The sequence below is a fragment of the Ictalurus furcatus genome, chromosome 8 (genome assembly GCF_023375685.1).
Source record: "Ictalurus furcatus strain D&B chromosome 8, Billie_1.0, whole genome shotgun sequence".
NCBI classification, from domain to species: domain Eukaryota; kingdom Metazoa; phylum Chordata; class Actinopteri; order Siluriformes; family Ictaluridae; genus Ictalurus; species Ictalurus furcatus.
The window spans coordinates 1,625,302-1,643,004 of record NC_071262.1 but is presented as its reverse complement, the minus strand read 5'-3'; the positions used below and the strand labels follow the sequence as shown (position 1 = coordinate 1,643,004).

The window sequence follows — 17,703 nt, the reverse complement described above, 5'->3', positions numbered from 1 at the left end:
ACTGTTTGTTTTGCTTCCGCAGCTGCGAGAGGCTGCAGACACTCAATAGCGCCTCTAGTGGCGTGAAGCGAAATGTCATGAACATGAACAGCAGGTGTACTGTATACAGGGGAGTGCAAAAAGACCAGCAAGTAATTTATATGTGGCGAATGTTCATGTATTATTCACAAGTAACAAAAAGTGTATATTATGATATATTTTTTAATGTAAATAAATAAATAAATAAAATTATGAACGGGATACTCCCATCTCGTGCCTAATGTTCCTGGATCCACCTCGACCGTGGCCTGGATACAAGAGTTACTGAAGAATTACTGAGTGCCAGTGATTGTTTTTATAATATTTTGATTCTAAGGACTCTATTTCACTATTGTCCTACTCTTTGTTTTGACAACTGGCATATTCATTCATTCATTCATTAAATTTATCTTCAGTAACCACTTTATTCTGCTCGGGGTCATGGTGGATCCGGATTCTATACCAGAAACACTGAGTTTGAGGTGGGAATACATCCTGGATGGGATTCCAGGCCACACAGTGTACCATTCATTCACACCTACAGGCAGTTTAGTGTAGCCAATTCACCTACACGCATTTTTTTGTTAGGCGGGAGGATACAGGAAACCCAGGGGAAACCTATGTAGTAAAGTAAAGTGTTTGAAAGTCATTCGAGGCTTCAGTGAGACAAAGAAATAAAGCAGAGCATGTTAGTAGGGCAGCATGATGGCACAGCGGGTAGCACTGCCAACTCACAGCTCCAGGGTTCCTGATTCAATCCTGAACTCGGGTTACAGGCTCAGTGGAGTTTCGCCTGTTCTCCTCGTGTCCGCGTGGGCTTCCTGTGGATTCTTCACTTTCCACCAACTTCCAGAAACATGCCAGTAGGTGGACGAAATTCCTGCTAGGTTTGAATGATGGTGTGACCATGCATGCGCATAGTGCTTTGCGATGGACTGGGTTCCTATGCAAGCTATACTCTTATATCAGCCGTGTTCAGGATCCACCACAAACACTAGCCAGGATGAAGCGGTTACTGAAGAAAGAAAGAATGAACGTCACTGGGGATGGAAGCCTTTAATCTTTAATAACTTCATTCTCCCAAGTAATTATGGCCTTTCCATTTCTACCAGCTTATCTGCATATCCTATAATGACGACGAGATCAATCACTAAACTACAAAGTGTCCCAAAAGTCTCCATGCATAGGGGGAAATTAACACTTTTTAGCAAAATGTCTTCCGAACGTTTTCATACTTAGTTTATATTATGAATGTCTTCCCACCCCCACTCCCTACGCTCAGCCTTTAAGAATACCTTTGACAAAAGAAGAACGTATTGAAATCATTCTCATGGCCGGATCGGGAAGCTGTCGTAAGGTTGCGATGGACTTTAACAGGAGACATGGCAAAGACATCACACGCGACGCTGTTGCCAAAACTTATTAACAAATTCAAAAAGACTGGAAGTGTTGCAGGGCAACCGAGGAGTGGACGTTCACAATGACGAAGGCACAACCGACATGGTGCTGGTGTACACCTTCACCTATCTGTGGAGACTTTTTGGGATACTCTGTGAATGCACAGGAAAATGTGGACAGTTGAAAAATAAAATCCAACTAAATCAAAAAGCAACTGCTTGTTGCAACATGCTGCTATTTTACTGCCATGTCTCTTTCTGCGCCTCTCTCTCTCTCTCTCTCTCTCTCTCTCTCTCTCTCTGCATCATCCCATCTGCGTCAAAGTGGCTTGGAATATGACACAAATCTCCACCATTTAAAAATAGAGGCAAATGAATAAACGGGTGGCAGGAATAGGTGAAGGAGGCAGTCAATGAGGCACGCATGTAAACCCAAAATAGTGTGAATTAGACAGAGATGACAGGCCTGTATTTAGTTCTGCGTAGAGAGATGCAGGAGTGGAGGAATGACTGACAGCATATTCATCAGCCAAATACAATACATTGGAAAAAGAGGAAAAGAATGAAGATGTGAGAGGCGTTGGAACGTGGAAAGACAAAACTGCACCATACACGCGCACATTAATATCACATCCAGACACTTTCCTTTGTCATCAAAATAGTAAGAATCCCTGAATCGTTGTGTATACATACGTCATAGTCCTTTTTTTTAGGGGGGGGGGGGGTGTAGGAGAACGAATTCAGCACACGCGAACTCCTCCATACCTCCTTCATTCTTATAAGTTTCTCTCTACTCCTCCATCTTCTTCTACTCAGGCTCTCTCTGCCCCCCCCCCCCCCTCGCTTCCGACGGTCAGTGACTGGCAGGAATGAGTTTGTCTTTCTCCACCTCTGCCCACAAGCATGAAGAGGAGGCCGAGAGATAGAGTAGAGAAAAGACGAGTAGAGAGAACGTCGAGGAGGACAGTATCTGCTCCAGTAAAACAACTGCGTGCCACTCTGTGTGGAAGATAAACAGATGTTATAATTACCATAATCAAGGACGGGCAGTATCTGTGCTGCATGTATTTAAAATACAAAATACTGTTGTGTTATTTGTAGTTGATGGTCATTTAAAAAAAAAAAAAAAAAAGTGTAATTCTCAGAAATTTACAAATATGCCTGGATTCATCAGAGAGGAAATGCTGAGGAAAGTGTTGACTCGTTTCTGTCCAGAATGTAATGAAAAAAAAACAAAACAATACAAACCCTCATAGAATTTAATGGATTTAATGGTTATAATGGGGATCGTATTGGTTTTAATGGGAACTGTAATGGGTGGGTAGTGGTACTGGTAATTTGTTTCCTTTTACTGGTTACATGTTACGTACCATTAAGGACCAATAATGATAGCGGTAATGGTTTTAATAGTTAGCTGATCATTTTATAGTGTAAACCACTGGAATTTCTGTGATGATTTCTTTTGTTTGTTTGTTTGTTTGTTTGTTTGTTTGTTTTCAGCAGGTAACGCTCCCGACTGTGTAACGAACACTGTATTTCAGGTCAAGAGTCCAGCTCATTAGCACGATCCTTACTGCTTTATCCTTACGGCTTTAACGCTCATAATATCAGCTGTGTGGCAGGGCAGGGGGTCCAGAGCTGGAGTTGGGATGGGCACGTTAACTACATCTGTGTAAACAATCTGAACCATCTTTAACATTCACGTTTCTCTATTTACACACTGAAATCTCCACACACAGACAGCTATGTGAGCTTGCTAGCTATGCTGTGAGACAACCGAACCGGGAAGTTTATTTCAGGAGAAAATATTGCAAACTTTAGTAAAAAAAAAAGTTCGTTTGCTAGCTGATATCGAATTACCCTAGCTATAATGACATTGTTTTATCCACCTTGTCAATGTGCCATGTATTACTGTGTCTTCCAGAGTAAACGGAGTCACGTTAGCCATGTTTCAGCTAGTCTAGTTATCTTCACGTTGTGCAGTGAAGCCAGAAATTCAGTGACGGAAACACTAGGCAGTCCGTACAGTCGTTTTGTGATTGTTGCGGCCAAAAATTGCTGTTTTTTTTTTAACTTTCTTTCAAAACTTGTTTTTTTTTTGTTGTTGTTGTTGTTGTTGTTGCAGAAAACTACTCGGATCGTCAAAATCGCGATCGCACGAAATCGTCTCTCGCAGTGATGTTTGTCGGTAAACGAGACCTTTTTCGCCGTACTCGTGTTCGACGTACGTGAATCGAAGAGGGATTCGGCTGAACTGGTCTGCGGGAATTTCGAAAAATCGCACGCTCCTCCGAAGGCTGTAGAGTTTGCTTGATTTCACGTTCGTTTCTGCGAAATGGAGAAATCCTGGACGGACTGACTAGGACAGCTAGCTTGGGCGCCTGGGGGCTACATATACTGTAGACCACATATAAAAACAAAGACAGGGGGTCAAATTAATGAACGCGTCACAGTTACGGGCTTTCTGATGGATGCTTAGTATTAATGTTAGGCATCGTCCAACGATCTTATGTTCCTGTTCTCAAAAAAAACAAACAAATATTATTTCAATACATTTTCAGCAGTATTTCAAAAGAAGTCAGTGCTTTCCTGCGACCTCAATCCCAATTTAACAACGCAAGCATTTACACTCACTGTACACCGGCAAAAGGTGCGTGGTTCACAACTCAAAGGGCATGCACATGTGTAAGCATGCACATCAACATGTGCCAACACACAAACATACACAGCGACTGCCCACTCCCCATTCTGCCATCTGCTGCTCTATAATGAGTGTGTCAGTGTCCCGAGTGGTGAGGAGGAGTGCGGTCATCTGTCTGATCCCACTGCCTCATGTGTGCCAGGGTATGCTTGAGTTTGCATGTGCCTGATTTACCCCGCGGGTGTGTGTGTCTTCGCCTGTGCGCCCCTGTAGACGACTGACACAGTCGGTCGATATGATTGTTTGAAAGCAAGCTACGTGACAAAAGTCAAATCAGAACATACGTGCCAGTATGTGCATGTTTAGGTGTGTGAATCGGTATACTGTACGGTCTCGGTATCTGTGTAAGTGTGGGTGTATATAGTATGTGTGTGTGTGTGTGTGTGTGTGTGTGTGTGTTCCATCCCCTCGGCCCCCCTGTAGTGATTTGAATGTTCAACAATGACTGGACTGTTGGTCTCACAGAACATTATGTGTAGGTGTATGCACAGGCATGCAAACTGTGTTCGTCTCTGTAAGAATCAAAAGTCTTGTTGACTTCAGTTCTACATGACAGTTTTGACATAGCTAGTTCTTGAAACATGTTTATTGTTTTGTTTTTTTGCTTTTTTTTTTTTTTTTTTTAAATTGAAAGCATCTACATGGTACAGTAGAATGTGCCAGAGTTGACTTCAAGTAAATAAATAAATAACACCACCGCCGCTATAACTTTATTTAGCACCAAAGGATCCGGACTTTTAGATGCAAATCTGGTGGTTTAATTACCTTCAGAGTTCACGCTGCTGAAAAATAAATAAATAAATAAAAACAATACAGACTATCATACAAATTGTAATGGTTTCCACTACAAATACCATTACGAACCATCAGCTAACCATTACCGTTACCAGTCCTTAATGGTATCCGCTAGACATAACATGCCACCATTACCGTTACCAGTCTTTAATGGTATCCACTAGACATAACATGCCACCAATAGAAGGCAACAAATAACCAGTAGAAACCCACAGGGACCGTTATTAAGTTCAAATGGCAAGACCTCGCTTTTATTCAAAGAAAGGCAAAGTATATATTATGCTCGACACACAACAGAGACTATGGTTTAAATATTGATTGGCTAGGCGGAAGGGCATATTTGCATAAAACAGGAAGCATATCAGTGTAAGACAGGAACAACACCATATATGGTTTCCAGGAAGTCATAGGAATACGAGCAAATGTTATTCAGGAAGGTTTATAAATTTGGGCATTCCAGATAAAGGGATGCACAAATGGCGAGGGGATTTATCTATCTAACAGAGGAACAAAGAGAAAGGAACAGAGAGGGGGGGGAGTGTTCGCAGTAGTGTCCATTAAAACCAATACAATTTCCATTACAACCATTAAAACCAATACAAATTTCTATTGTTTTTTGTTTTTGTTTTTGTTTTTTTCGGCAGGGGAGTTTCATAGCTACGTAACCTTCTCCCATCTCCCATGTTTACTCCGTACTCGCTTCACCACTAATCCTAGGGTTGGCGGTTCGATTCCCTGCCCACATGATTCCACAAGTGTCCTTGAACATTGAGACACTGAACCCCAAGTTGCTCCCGATAGTGAGCTAGCGCCTTGCATGGCAGCTCTTTGGTGTGTGTGTGTGTGTGTGTGTGTGCAGATGGAGTACATCTTGAGAACATTCAACAACCTCAGTCATGTTCAGGACAGATCAGGTCAGGACTGAGTCAGTGCAGCCCACACACACACACACACACACACAGATACACACACACACACACACACACCTTTTAGATAACACTCCCCCAGATTAAGGCAAATTTATAGGCTTTAATCCACTGCCTGTGTCTTAATTTAGACGAGTTTAAATGAAGCTTAAGCAGACTCTTTCCTATTATAACTTTCCTTTTTTATGAAATCATTCTTTTTTTTTTATGATAAGATAGCTGGAATCAAGGTTTATAATGATTATAACATGTTTACTAAAATATCTTAATAAGATATGTGTATATGTAGCACAGTAAAATGGCAGGATTAAGTGCATAGCAACCAAAGTTACACATCATACCACTGGTACACGATCACACGCAGTGTCATAGTTAAATATATTATAAATATTAATAACATCATAACATCATTAATAACATCATTAATAACATACCATTACGAACCATCAGCTAACCATTACCGTTACCAGTCCTTAATGGTATCCACTAGACATAACATGCCACCAATAGACGGCAACAAATAACCAGTCGAGACCCACAGGGACCGTTATTAAGTTCAAATGGCAAGTATACACTTATAGTATTAGATAGTATATTATGGTTTAACATAATTAAACCATGGCTGCCACACTGTCCGAAATAAAGGAACCACACTGTACTTGTTGTACTTTGCTGCTGGAGCATTAAGGTTATTATGATTTTTTCCTTGAGTATGTGTTTTTCACCTTTTACCAAATAATTCAGCACATAAGGACGAGGGAACGGTGGCTTGGGTGTTGGGCGTTCGAATCCCACCTCCGCCCCGAGTGTGCGGAGTTTGCATGTGCTCCCCGTGCTTCGGAGGGTTTCCTCTGGGTACGCCGGTTTCCTCCCCTGTTTCCACAGACATGCGTTGTAGTTTGATTGACATTTCCAAATTGTCCGAATGTGTGTGTGATTGTGCCCTGTGATGAACTGGCACACCGTCCATGGTGCCCCAAGTTCCCCGGGATAGGCTCCGGGTTCCCCGTAGACCTGTGTAGGATAAGCGGTATGGAAAATGGATGGATGGGTTTGTATTTTAAGGTCCTCAATCGGTCTATCTATCAGTATGTATCAATATCTATCTACTGACATAATTAAAGATATTAATGTTACAAAAGATGCAGCGACATGGAAAAGTATAGGGTAGTTTGGTACCTTTACCTTTGAGCGTGCAGGAAGTACCACAATAAAACATGCATGGTTCAAAGTCCGATGAGTAGAATAATCCATTAAATAAACCATAATCGTGATACACTCTAATAAGGTTTAGATATGAATGACATATCATGTAATTATATATATTATATATATTATATTATAATATTATATTAAGGATAACTAGGTTACTGGGTAAGAACTATAGTAATGGTCATAGTCCCTGATTGTTATTATTATTATTATTATTATTATTATTATTATTATTATTATTATCATCATTATTATCATCATTATTATTATTATTCCTCAGGCTTCCGGTCGGCAAGCTGTTTTTTCCTTTTCTCTCTTTTATTTATTTATTTATTTTTACCAACTCACATTTCCTCTTGAAATGCCTACGTCCAGACAACGTTTAATCTGAGTTTTATTCTAATTGCACTCACGGGAGAATGACGGTCCTTTGTGCCCGAAAACACGAGCAAGTTCTGTCTCCCTCGCGCGCGCGTTGACACACACACACACACACACACACGCACAGTTGCACACACTCACCGCTCCGCTTCCTCCTCTTTTCATCTCGCCCTCGCGCGCATTACGTATGAGAGATCCCGGAGCCGCGCGCTCCCGCCCCCGCGCGCTCGCGCTATAAAGCGCACCGGTGCCGGTGCTGTTCCTCAGTCGCTGCGGCCCGAGCTCGAGTTCCAGAGCTGACCAGAAGCAGAGATAGCAGGCTTTCCTCGCTCAGGCTAACTCGCTCACGGCTTTGGTTCGGGATGGAAACTCGTGGTGCCGCGCGGCGTCAACGCAACTCTCACGCGCTCAGCTTCAAGAGTGAGTACCGACTTCACTTTTCTATCCTATTTTGTTTACGCATGTTGATAATAGCTATATAATATAATGTCGCCCAGACTATTGTAACAAACTCTGGTGGTTGTAGTTGAAAATGATGGTTCTTGTCGTTAATGCACTTTAAAAGTCCGTTAGTGATGCACTGTGAAGAAATATTAAAGAAAATAGAATCTTCTTCTCCTTCATATTCTTCTTCTAATAGGCGACTTTAATGATCGCACCCGCATGGTCTAACATTTCAAGATGTGTTACAATTCGTTAAAAGTTAGGAAAGTTTGGGTTGGAAAGCAGGGTTTAAACTTGACATGAACTCGAACGCATATCACCATTGATCGTTTGATTGGACAGCAGGGAAATCTGATCCACCTGCTTGGCAGTAAGTCGCACAGCGTGCGTGTTCGTTTTTAACGTGACGTGCCTTCGTGCGCAATGGACACTGTGTTTGTCCGCCGGACCGTACAGCCACGGGGTCACGGCCTACGCAGTTGGAAAATTTTGCGCACAGAAGCTGAATGCGCGCGGCATGAATAATTCACGCGCTGCGCTGTTTTAAGCGACACGTTATTATGCGGCGTCACCGGAGCCCTCAGAGGCGCGCGCTTAAACTTTAATGTCAGCCGCTCCTTTTTCACGCACGTGACGCAAACCCGACCTTGTTGTTTCACACATCTTTAGACACAGTTCAGGATACTTGATGGGAAGTCTCTTATCGGGTTCTGTGAGGTGCGCGAGAAACCGAAACAGGACTGTCAAGACTTATAGGTGTCTGAAAGCATCAGTTAGCATGGTGCTGTGTAACGCAGGGGGTGTGTTGACAAAAAATCAGTGCCTGTGTCACGTGTGTTTCTCCTGAGATGTGAAAGCAGTTGGCTTTGCCTATAATCTTGTTCTCTCTCTCTCTCTCTCTCTCTCTCTCTCTCTCTCTCTCCAGGCGGTCTGTCTCTATGGCTGGTCCTATGGCTGTTGGCATGTCACTGTGCCCCAGGGAAAGCATGTCCAAGGCTGTGTGTGTGCTACCACATGCCCATGACCGTCAGCTGCCAGTCTCAGAACTTCACCACGGTCCCGGTTGGCGTACCCTATGATTCCCAGCGTGTCTTCTTGCAGAACAACCGCATCACCGAGCTCAGGGCTGACTCCTTTGGCTTTGAGACCCAGGCAAGTCAGACTCCGTTTTTGGAACATTGAAGTTAAACTGCCGCTGTCGTTGGGAATGTACTGCACGTTTTCTCCCATCTCATTCCTTTCATTTTATTTCAGGTCCTTTGGCTGTATTCAAACAACATCTCTTGGATTGAGGCAGGCGCCTTCAGTAACCTGCGTGTGCTAGAAGAGCTGGATCTCGGGGACAACCCGTCCTTACGGCAAGTGGATGGTGGGGCGTTCCGGGGCCTCGAGAGGCTACAGAGCCTGCACATGCACCGGTGTGGCCTGACCGAGCTGCCTGCAGATGTGTTCCGCAAGCTTTACAGCTTACAGTTCCTCTACCTGCAGGAGAACCAGCTGAACCACCTGCCCGATGGTGTGTTCTCTGACCTGGTCAACCTCACGCACCTGTTTCTGCACGGCAACCGTCTTCGCATAGTCTCCGAGAACGCCTTCCGTGGCCTGGTCAACCTCGACCGGCTGCTTCTGCATGAAAACCGCATCCGACAGGTGCACCGCCGTGCCTTCCGTGACCTGGGCCGCCTGACCATCCTCTACCTGTTCAGCAACGCGCTGCGTGAATTGCCTGGTCAGACGCTCAAGGACACGGCGGGCTTGCAGTTCCTGCGCCTCAACGACAACCCCTGGGCGTGTGGCTGCGAGGCACGCTCGCTCTGGCAGTGGTTCCGCGACGCACGTGTCTCCAGCTCCGAGCTGGTCTGCACCTCGCCTCCAGCACGCCAAGGCCAGGACCTGCGCTTCCTGCGTGAGCTCGACTTTGCCACATGCCCACTGCCTGATCCCGGCTCTCTGACTGGCACCACCACCACCACCTTCAGCACCAAGACACGCTGGTGGTTCTCCAAGAACAAACCTGCTGCCTCAGCCAAGGGTGCTTACCAGAAGACCGCCGAGCTGCCCAAAGCCTTCCCGTTCTCCTCGGTGAAGAACGCCCATTCCGCAGCAGTAGCTGCTGCCGCGAAGTACGAGCTGACGCCGGAGGAGGCTGCCTTGCCGAAACTTGAGCCCGAAGAGTACTGGGCCAACTACGGCAACGAAGATGCAACCTCAGTCCGTTGCTTCGAGCTCGACTGCGACGACTCACAGATCCTCCCTTCGTCTTCTTCTGCCTCGCCGTCGTTTCTCTATCTCCTCTCTCTCTCTCTTCTGGCTCTCTCGCTTCACTTGCTGTTTGGCTGAGCAGAGTGTACTAATCTCTTCTCTTTTCTTCTTTTGCCTTTTTTCTGTATTTGGCCCCTGATGACTTGATGGGGTCTGATACTGACAGGCACACAACAGCAGCCACAAAGACCTCAGGATAGGCAAAAATGGCACACACACACACACACACACACACACACACACACACACACACACGCGCACACACGCACACACACATAGATGCTCACATACATAAGTGTGAACGCAGATAAACACTTAGAGAAACCTTTGGTGCTGCGTAGTGTCATTTATGAGGCAGAGTTAGGAGTGTTGCCTGGACTGCAACTCTCAGGAGACCTTGCAGCACTGCTCTGGGTACTCTACTTCTGCAGTCAGTGGCACAGACCGAGAGATAGAGCTAGACAGAAAGTAAAGGGTAGTAAATGATGGGTGATGAGGGGTCAAACAAAAAAATGTTAATAATAACTGCAGTCTTTTCACAGATGTGCTCGAAAACCTTCACCAGAGAACATATAAATAACCGACGCAGCTGTAAATACGCACTCATCACACCAAGCCACTCATAAACAACCGGGTCAGGAACCACTAGTCTGTAGGTTGTGCACACAGTTTTCCTTTCTTCTCGTCTGTATCCTTGATTTCATAATCCGTAACGTGAAACGGAAGGATCATGGTTTCTTTGTAAGGGTTTCGGAGTGGTAGTGTCTGTCCTGCGGTGACGTGTGCATGTAAACCGCATTAGTAATCTGTGTGTGTGAGGTTAGCTCTGGCCTTTCACTGTGGTTTTTTTTTTGTTGTTGTTGTTGTTTTTGTTTGTTTCAGAGATTGATTAAAGTTACAAGGAGACATTTCACTGTACACACCACTGTGCATCATGTCATCACGTTGCTGTAAATGTGAAATATATATTATATATATATATATCCTAATAAACATTTTTTTTGTATGAACTGAACATGTGTCTTTAGTGTTTAATATTTTCCCTATATGTTCCAATGAAAAAAACAACAACAATCAATTCAATAAACATAAGATAAAAAAAATTAATTAAGAACTATAACATATTGGACTTTTGAGCTTGGATTTAAATCATGTACACACATTACATTACATCATGTAGACACTCTTATCCAGAGCTTACCCAGTTATACAACTGAGCAGTTGAGGGTTAAGGGACGTACTCAAGGGCCCAACCGTGACAGTCCTGGGATTTGAACTCACAACCTTCCGATCAGTAAACCAACACCTTAACCACTGAGCACATACAGTTGTGTATAATTTTGATTATGCCCCTGGGGGGCATTTTTATTCTGGCATGGTTTGGGTCCAAGTTCCCCGTTATAGAATTCCAGAAGTCATTTGATTACACAGTGTAAATCAATACAAAGTTTTGATATTTCCACCCTTCTAGGATGACCCCGCCTCCATCCATCCACAGCGCACAAGGGCTCACTGAATATTTCGCTAAGTATAAAAACGGCGTAAATCTTACGCTATGGCCTTCACGCTCACCGTACCCCGCAACCTAATGAAACGTTTCTGGGTGATTTTGGAAAGACGAGAGCTCTTCACCACCATCGTCTAGCTGAGGGAATATCTCTTCGGAAGAATGGTGTTTATTTTTCCATATAGCTCCATATAGACTTATAGAATCTATACCAATCTATGTGAATCGAAACCATTCTGGTGGATTGTTACTAAGACTCTAATTACGTACCTCCTTATTAACACACTGCTTAAAATCCTCTTTTTAATATACCGCCATGTGTGCATGTTTTCATGCTTGTGTCTGATTTAGAGTGTGTGTGTGTGTGTGTGTGTGTGTTGGGCTTGGCAGACGAGAGCACAACTTGAGTCAGTGAATGAGAGTCATATATGTTCACACGTCTCTTAATGAACACGCCTCTGCAACACTCACACGTACACGTAAGCACGTATAAATAACAGCCGGAAGTGTTTCCTTCAGACATATAAGTACTCTGCATTCTCTCTCCCTCGGTGCTGTTCTTCCCTCCTACACTTCTGCATCACTTCTGTTTCATCCTTTATGTTTGTTCGCTGCTGTCAAGGACTCAAATGCAGTCCATTCTGTATCTCTTCAACATCTAATCATCCTTTCACTCATCTCTCTCTCTCTCTCTCTCTCTCTCTCTCTCTCTCTCTGGCACTGACTTTCCTTCTAGCCACAGATGGTAATGTTTGGCTATGTTGGCGTGATAGTGACGTTCATGTTCATTCATGAGGGCTTTTTAGAGATAAATGTGTGTTCGCATCAACGTGAGTATGTGTGCGTGTGTGTGTGTGAGAGAGAGAGAGAGAGAGAGAGAGAGAGAAGTTAGATTTTCAGTGAGAAATCTTTACCCAACAAGACTGGGTTTCATGGAGGAGGTGAGTACGTCAGTTGATAAAAAATAAATAAATAAGTACATAAAGAAAAAGGAGGATGAACTCTCTGACAGTCGGACTTGACTTGAGTGAACTTTTCCGTGTGAATTATTGGACATAAGAGGAGGTAGGATCCAGATGCAAACATTTGCAGGAACATAGCAGTGGTCACCGTGTGTACTAGGTGTGTAACGCAGTGTCACGATTTGGATCTGTATCCGGATTTAAACTGGAAGTGGGAGTGGTTTACATCCAGAAGTGTTATTTTTTTTGGTGTGAAAAAAGAAAAACACTGGGAAAACCCTGGGGGGGTGGGGGGCCAAAACAAAATATAACAATTAACAGCAACTCGCAGAGCGTACGGTAACGTTACTGAACTTCTAGAATTCTCGAGTTCGTAACTGGTCTCGACGAGATCCATCCATCCATTTTCTACACCGCTCATCCTACACAGGGTCGCGGGGAGCCTGGAGGCTATCTCAGGGGACTCGGGGCAGAAGGCGCAGGGACACCCTGGACGGGGCGCCAACCTATCGCAGGGTACAAACTACAGGCCAATCAACCTAGAGTTTTTGGACTGGGAGAACTTGCAAAGTCTGCGCACACAGGGCGGAGGCGGGACTCAAAACCGAAACCCTGGAGGTGCGAGGCAAACATGCTTACCACTAAGCCACCGTGCCCCCTCCGGTCTCACCCAATCTTTCAGGCTTTGTACTTTTCTAGCTAACGTGACAGCTATGGACCTAGCATCCTATCTTTCAAAAACAACAATTTCGTATATCATGGAACCGTCGTTGATAATTGACAAAACTTTATAGCGTTTTAAACAGATTTACTTTTGTAGTTTTTGTGCTTGGTTACAGTTACTGTAGGCTACATTCCAGAAAGATCTGAAAAATTTCCTGACACACTATCAGAATCTGCAACAAAAAAACAAACAAACAAAAAAGGCTGGGATGCAGTTCTGCGAGTCCAAATGGGGTCCTTTAATCAGCATTTCATCAGAATCCCTGTAAGTAGTACAGAAATGTAATATGGGGAAATATGAAGAAATTTCCACCCTGAAATACATTAAATATGTCTTCCTAGAGATTCTGTTTGCTAATTTGTTTTGTCAACAATCTCAAACATAAAGGATAAAGGATCTGTTCTTTCATTAGCTAGCGATCGGCAAGATGACGAGCGTGAAGGTGTTGACATAGTATTAGCGTAAAAGCTTAAGTTTGGAACCTGATCTATTTGAGTGTAGAGATGAGGACAGACTAAAGTGCCGCCGCATCGTTGCCTTTAGGTAGAGATGAAGCAAAGTCGCATTGCTGATAATGTAGGAAGACCTCAACCAAATTGAAAACAGACCAGTATTTCCACGAAAGCTCGGAATTTCATTATGAAAAACATCTTCGGACTCCGCCGGAGATCGCATAAAGGTGTCGTTAAGGGTGGATGTTTCCGCTGAGTGAATGGACTGTATGGTGTACGGAGTGCTGTTTCACATTTGGTGAAAACTTCGCCGTAAGCTCCCTGCTCACTCGGACACTCAGACAGTTGGCCGTGTTCTCAGTATCACGCAACATCTCAGCCAATCAGGGTCGTGTGACAGGGTACGTGTGTGCCGTGGCCTCTTCGTCTTGGCAGATTGCTGGCACTGTTGTGTGAGAAGACGCCTACTTAACCGAGAACCGCTTGTGACTTCACTGGCACCAAATCACGCAGCTAAATAAAGACGTGCGATCGGGAGAACAGAAAAGAGTGGCTTAAAGACTTAGTGATAATTTATGCATGCAGTAATCTGAGGCGGTTTAAGATTTGGCATCGCCAGTGCCAACGGGGGTCTGTCTGCACCCCAAATGAGCTTCTGGTCACGGCTAAGAATACGCATGGCAGATGGCACCTGCATCGTGTGGGCTCACGTGCGTTTTCATGTTTGTAGCTGGATTTAGAAGTTCGTGTTGTTTAGTAACTTTTTTGCACCCCCAAGGCTAATTGTTTCCATTCATTCACAGCCTCTTTAATATCTTCATCTCTGTCTCTCTCTCTGCTGTCTGTGTTTTTTTAATGTGGATTAAAAGAAATCCCTCCATTCTGTCCATCATTCTATTTCTTTCTGCACTGTTCCTTCATGTTTCTTCACTCGCTCACTCCCTGACTTCATTATTAATGCAGCTAATTATCGCTACACCTACACCTAAACCCAACCCGAACCTTAACCTCACTAAGTAGGCCTTTTATTCATTCATTCATTCATTCATTTATATATTTTTTAAGTTTTTGAAATGAAAGCTGCCGTTTTCGAAAACAAACATGAGGACCAGCCAAATGAAAACTCATGGGGACCAGACAAACGTCCCCACTAGGTCACACTTGTCAGATATTCCAATCCTTGGACATTTGGTCTGCATGAGATTTAAAAACATGCCCACTTCCACTCTGTGTGTGTTTATGAGTAAGAGCACATTCAGAGGTCTCACTCCCACTGGTGTTTCTCTCCTTTCTTGGCCGCTCTACCACCGTATCTTACACTCCTAAACAGAACTAACCAGTTCAACTTTCTTCAGTTTTTGTTCTCTACTTTTTTCTTTCCTTCTTATTTATTTATTTATTTATTTATTTACCACCACACACTTTGACCACTGTTTATCCGGGAAGCTTTTTGATTTAACGCAATAAATTGCATTTTCGTATATATGCCCGAGCATTCAGCCTATATGAATTAAACGACATTTGCTTTCTAAAAACGCATCTAGAATAATTACTACCGTAATTATTCTTGTCTTCTACTCTCTCGTGGTATTTTACAGCCTACTCTCAATCTACAGCATCTGATCCTCTAGTACTGTACTGAATTGACAAATTACTACAACGTATTCAGACGGAAAACATTGTTACCACCGTGATCGTGTGAGCGTAAACATCTAGAAATCGAAGACACTAAATAAACGCCCTTTACTACTAAGACCATTTCTACAGGGAGCCCCAAAAGTCTTCATACATTGGGGAAACGAACACTTTTTCTTTTTTTTTAAACCAAAAATGTCGACCAAAATTGTTCATACTCAGTTTATATTATTATTCTCTTTTCCAGACAGCCTTTAAGAACGCCTTCGACAAAAGAAGAACATATTGAAATCATGTGTGTGAGTGTGTATGTGATTGTGCCCTGCGATGGACGGGCACCCTGTCCAGGGTGTACCCCACCTTGAGCCCCATGCTCCCTGGGATAGGCTCCAGGTTTCCCCGTGACCCTGAAAAGGATAAAGCGGTCTAGAAGATGGACGGATGGATATTGAAATCGTTCTCATGGCTGGATCAGGAAGCTGTCGCAAGCTCGCGATGGATTAAATTACACGCGTGCGTGTTAAGACGAGTTCATCACGACGTGGGACGACTCTCTGTTGTTGTGTAAATCGAGTTACACGTATTAAGAGTGTAATGGGAGTGTAATGTAGGTTTGAATTTGCATTACACAGTAGTTGTATGTACTCACTTACAGTATTAGTAGTCGTACACCTTCATTGAAATGATCCAATTCGGTTCACGAGCTTCGGTTAGCGTTCACATCAAACATCACCACAAGGTACGCTCTTTACAACCGCTCTTTACAACCGCCGTGAACAGAAAAGCATCTCAGTGTACCTCCAGACAACCCCAAACGACTCGGCCAGGCGTACGAAAGTGAAGAGTACTGTCCTCGACCGGCTCGTGAGGAAATAAACGACAGCCACCATGAAGAAAATACAACTTTATTTATTGAAACTAAAAGCAGATATTTCGACAAGTGTTGATGTGGGTTTAAATAATTATCATAACAAATATTTCGGTTAAAATTAGATTACTTTATATATTTCCATTTACTTAAGAGAGACTGAGTGCTGAGTGGAGCAGCTTTACCTGGATGTGTTGTTGTTGTTGTTGTTGTTGTTGACTCATTGGAAATGCATAAAAATATTAAAAAGGTCATAAAATAACTGAGGAATGTTTGACCAGAGTTCAGTAGGGAAAAAGACGTCCGATACATCCATTCAGATAGATACTGCACCTGTGTGTGTGTGTGTGTGTGTGTGTGTGTGTGCATACATGTGTTTGCGTATGTGTGTGTGTGTGTGCTTAAGGCCAGAGAATAAAAGCCAGAGAGAAAAACAGGAACAGGAATAAAAACTGTAAATCATAATAAACATAAAGGGATTTTGAACAGGAGGGACGGGAGAGAAAGGAGAAGTACGTTTTAGTACATCTTACACAAATTCTGTACGTCATGACAGTATATCCGTCCTCAATGCTAGAAACATCTGAATACAGGTCGTACGTGGCTGCAGTCATACACACCTTCTCTTCGATCTCTTTGATTTGTCGTCTCTGCATATCGATCTTGTCCTCCAACTCTCTGATCCTCTTTGACACAAAGCAAGGATTTGGAAATGAATACGAGTGATCATAAAAGGTCTTAGAAGTAAAATACCACAAATGAGCATATCTTGACACTTCAGGAATTCTCTCATACGAAAAGAATGTAAAAAAAAAAAAACCTCATTCAGTTATTAGGAAAATAATACAGTTGACCACATTGAAAGCGATTATTTTCCATTACACAGCGATCCGGTAATTTGATTGGTCAAGCGGTGTAGTGATCGGAATTTTATTGGAGCGATTACGTGGTGATGATCAATTCCAATTATCCATTCAAGTGTGCAGTACGACTATAGCTCATAGGGTGAAAGAATAGATGTAGAGATTATTTTAGAACACTGTAGAATAATTTTACAGGTAAAATCTTTAACAATATGTGAAGCTTTTTTTTCTTTCTTTCAATTCAACAAGCTTTATTGGCATGACTATATATACAGTATGTGTTGCTGGGAAACAAATATCGAAAAGGGTCTGAAATTGCCTGAACTTAGAGTGTAGACTATAATTTTGGTTCACACACACACACACACACACACACACACACACACACCTGTTGTGCAGACTGGAGGAGCTCCATGCGCTGCTGTAGGATCAGCGTGTCAGCATGACGGCTCTGTCTGAGGATCTGCCGTCGCACCGCCTCCATCGACTCCGCTAGCTCCGCCCTCTGCCTCTCGCTCAAACTCTCACCCAACCGGCCATTTGGATCCTGCTGCAG

General features: G+C 43.4%; 2 protein-coding genes across 2 annotated transcripts in view; one reads left to right on the top strand and one right to left on the bottom strand.

Moving 5' to 3' along the window:
* Positions 1–7,271: 7,271 nt before the first annotated feature.
* On the top strand, positions 7,272–10,235 carry rtn4rl2b (reticulon 4 receptor-like 2b). Its single transcript, XM_053630757.1, has 3 exons — positions 7,272–7,850; positions 8,800–9,026; positions 9,129–10,235. The coding sequence occupies exons 1-3, from the start codon at positions 7,793–7,795 to the stop codon at positions 10,212–10,214; spliced, it is 1,371 nt and encodes a 456-aa protein (XP_053486732.1). The 5' UTR covers positions 7,272–7,792; the 3' UTR covers positions 10,215–10,235.
* A 5,336-nt stretch (positions 10,236–15,571) lies between these two features.
* The window catches only part of LOC128611241 (janus kinase and microtubule-interacting protein 3-like), a 6,897-nt gene continuing 4,765 nt past the window's right edge, over positions 15,572–17,703 (bottom strand). The window contains exons 5-7 of the mRNA XM_053630618.1: positions 17,536–17,697; positions 16,905–16,970; positions 15,572–16,736 (exon numbers count right to left, since the gene is read on the bottom strand). Of these exons, the coding sequence (XP_053486593.1) occupies positions 16,686–16,736; positions 16,905–16,970; positions 17,536–17,697 (279 nt within the window). The 3' untranslated portion in view covers positions 15,572–16,685. The remainder of the gene's footprint in view (positions 16,737–16,904; positions 16,971–17,535; positions 17,698–17,703) is intronic.

Bases quoted from the DNA above. Each gene is read 5' to 3' on its own strand.
- rtn4rl2b (XM_053630757.1), top strand. From the start codon at position 7,793: ATGGAAACTCGTGGTGCCGCGCGGCGTCAACGCAACTCTCACGCGCTC. The intron at 7,851-8,799 runs GTGAGTACCGAC...CTCTCTCTCCAG, and splicing joins TCACGCGCTCAGCTTCAAGA to GCGGTCTGTCTCTATGGCTG. The intron at 9,027-9,128 runs GCAAGTCAGACT...ATTTTATTTCAG, and splicing joins CCTTTGGCTTTGAGACCCAG to GTCCTTTGGCTGTATTCAAA.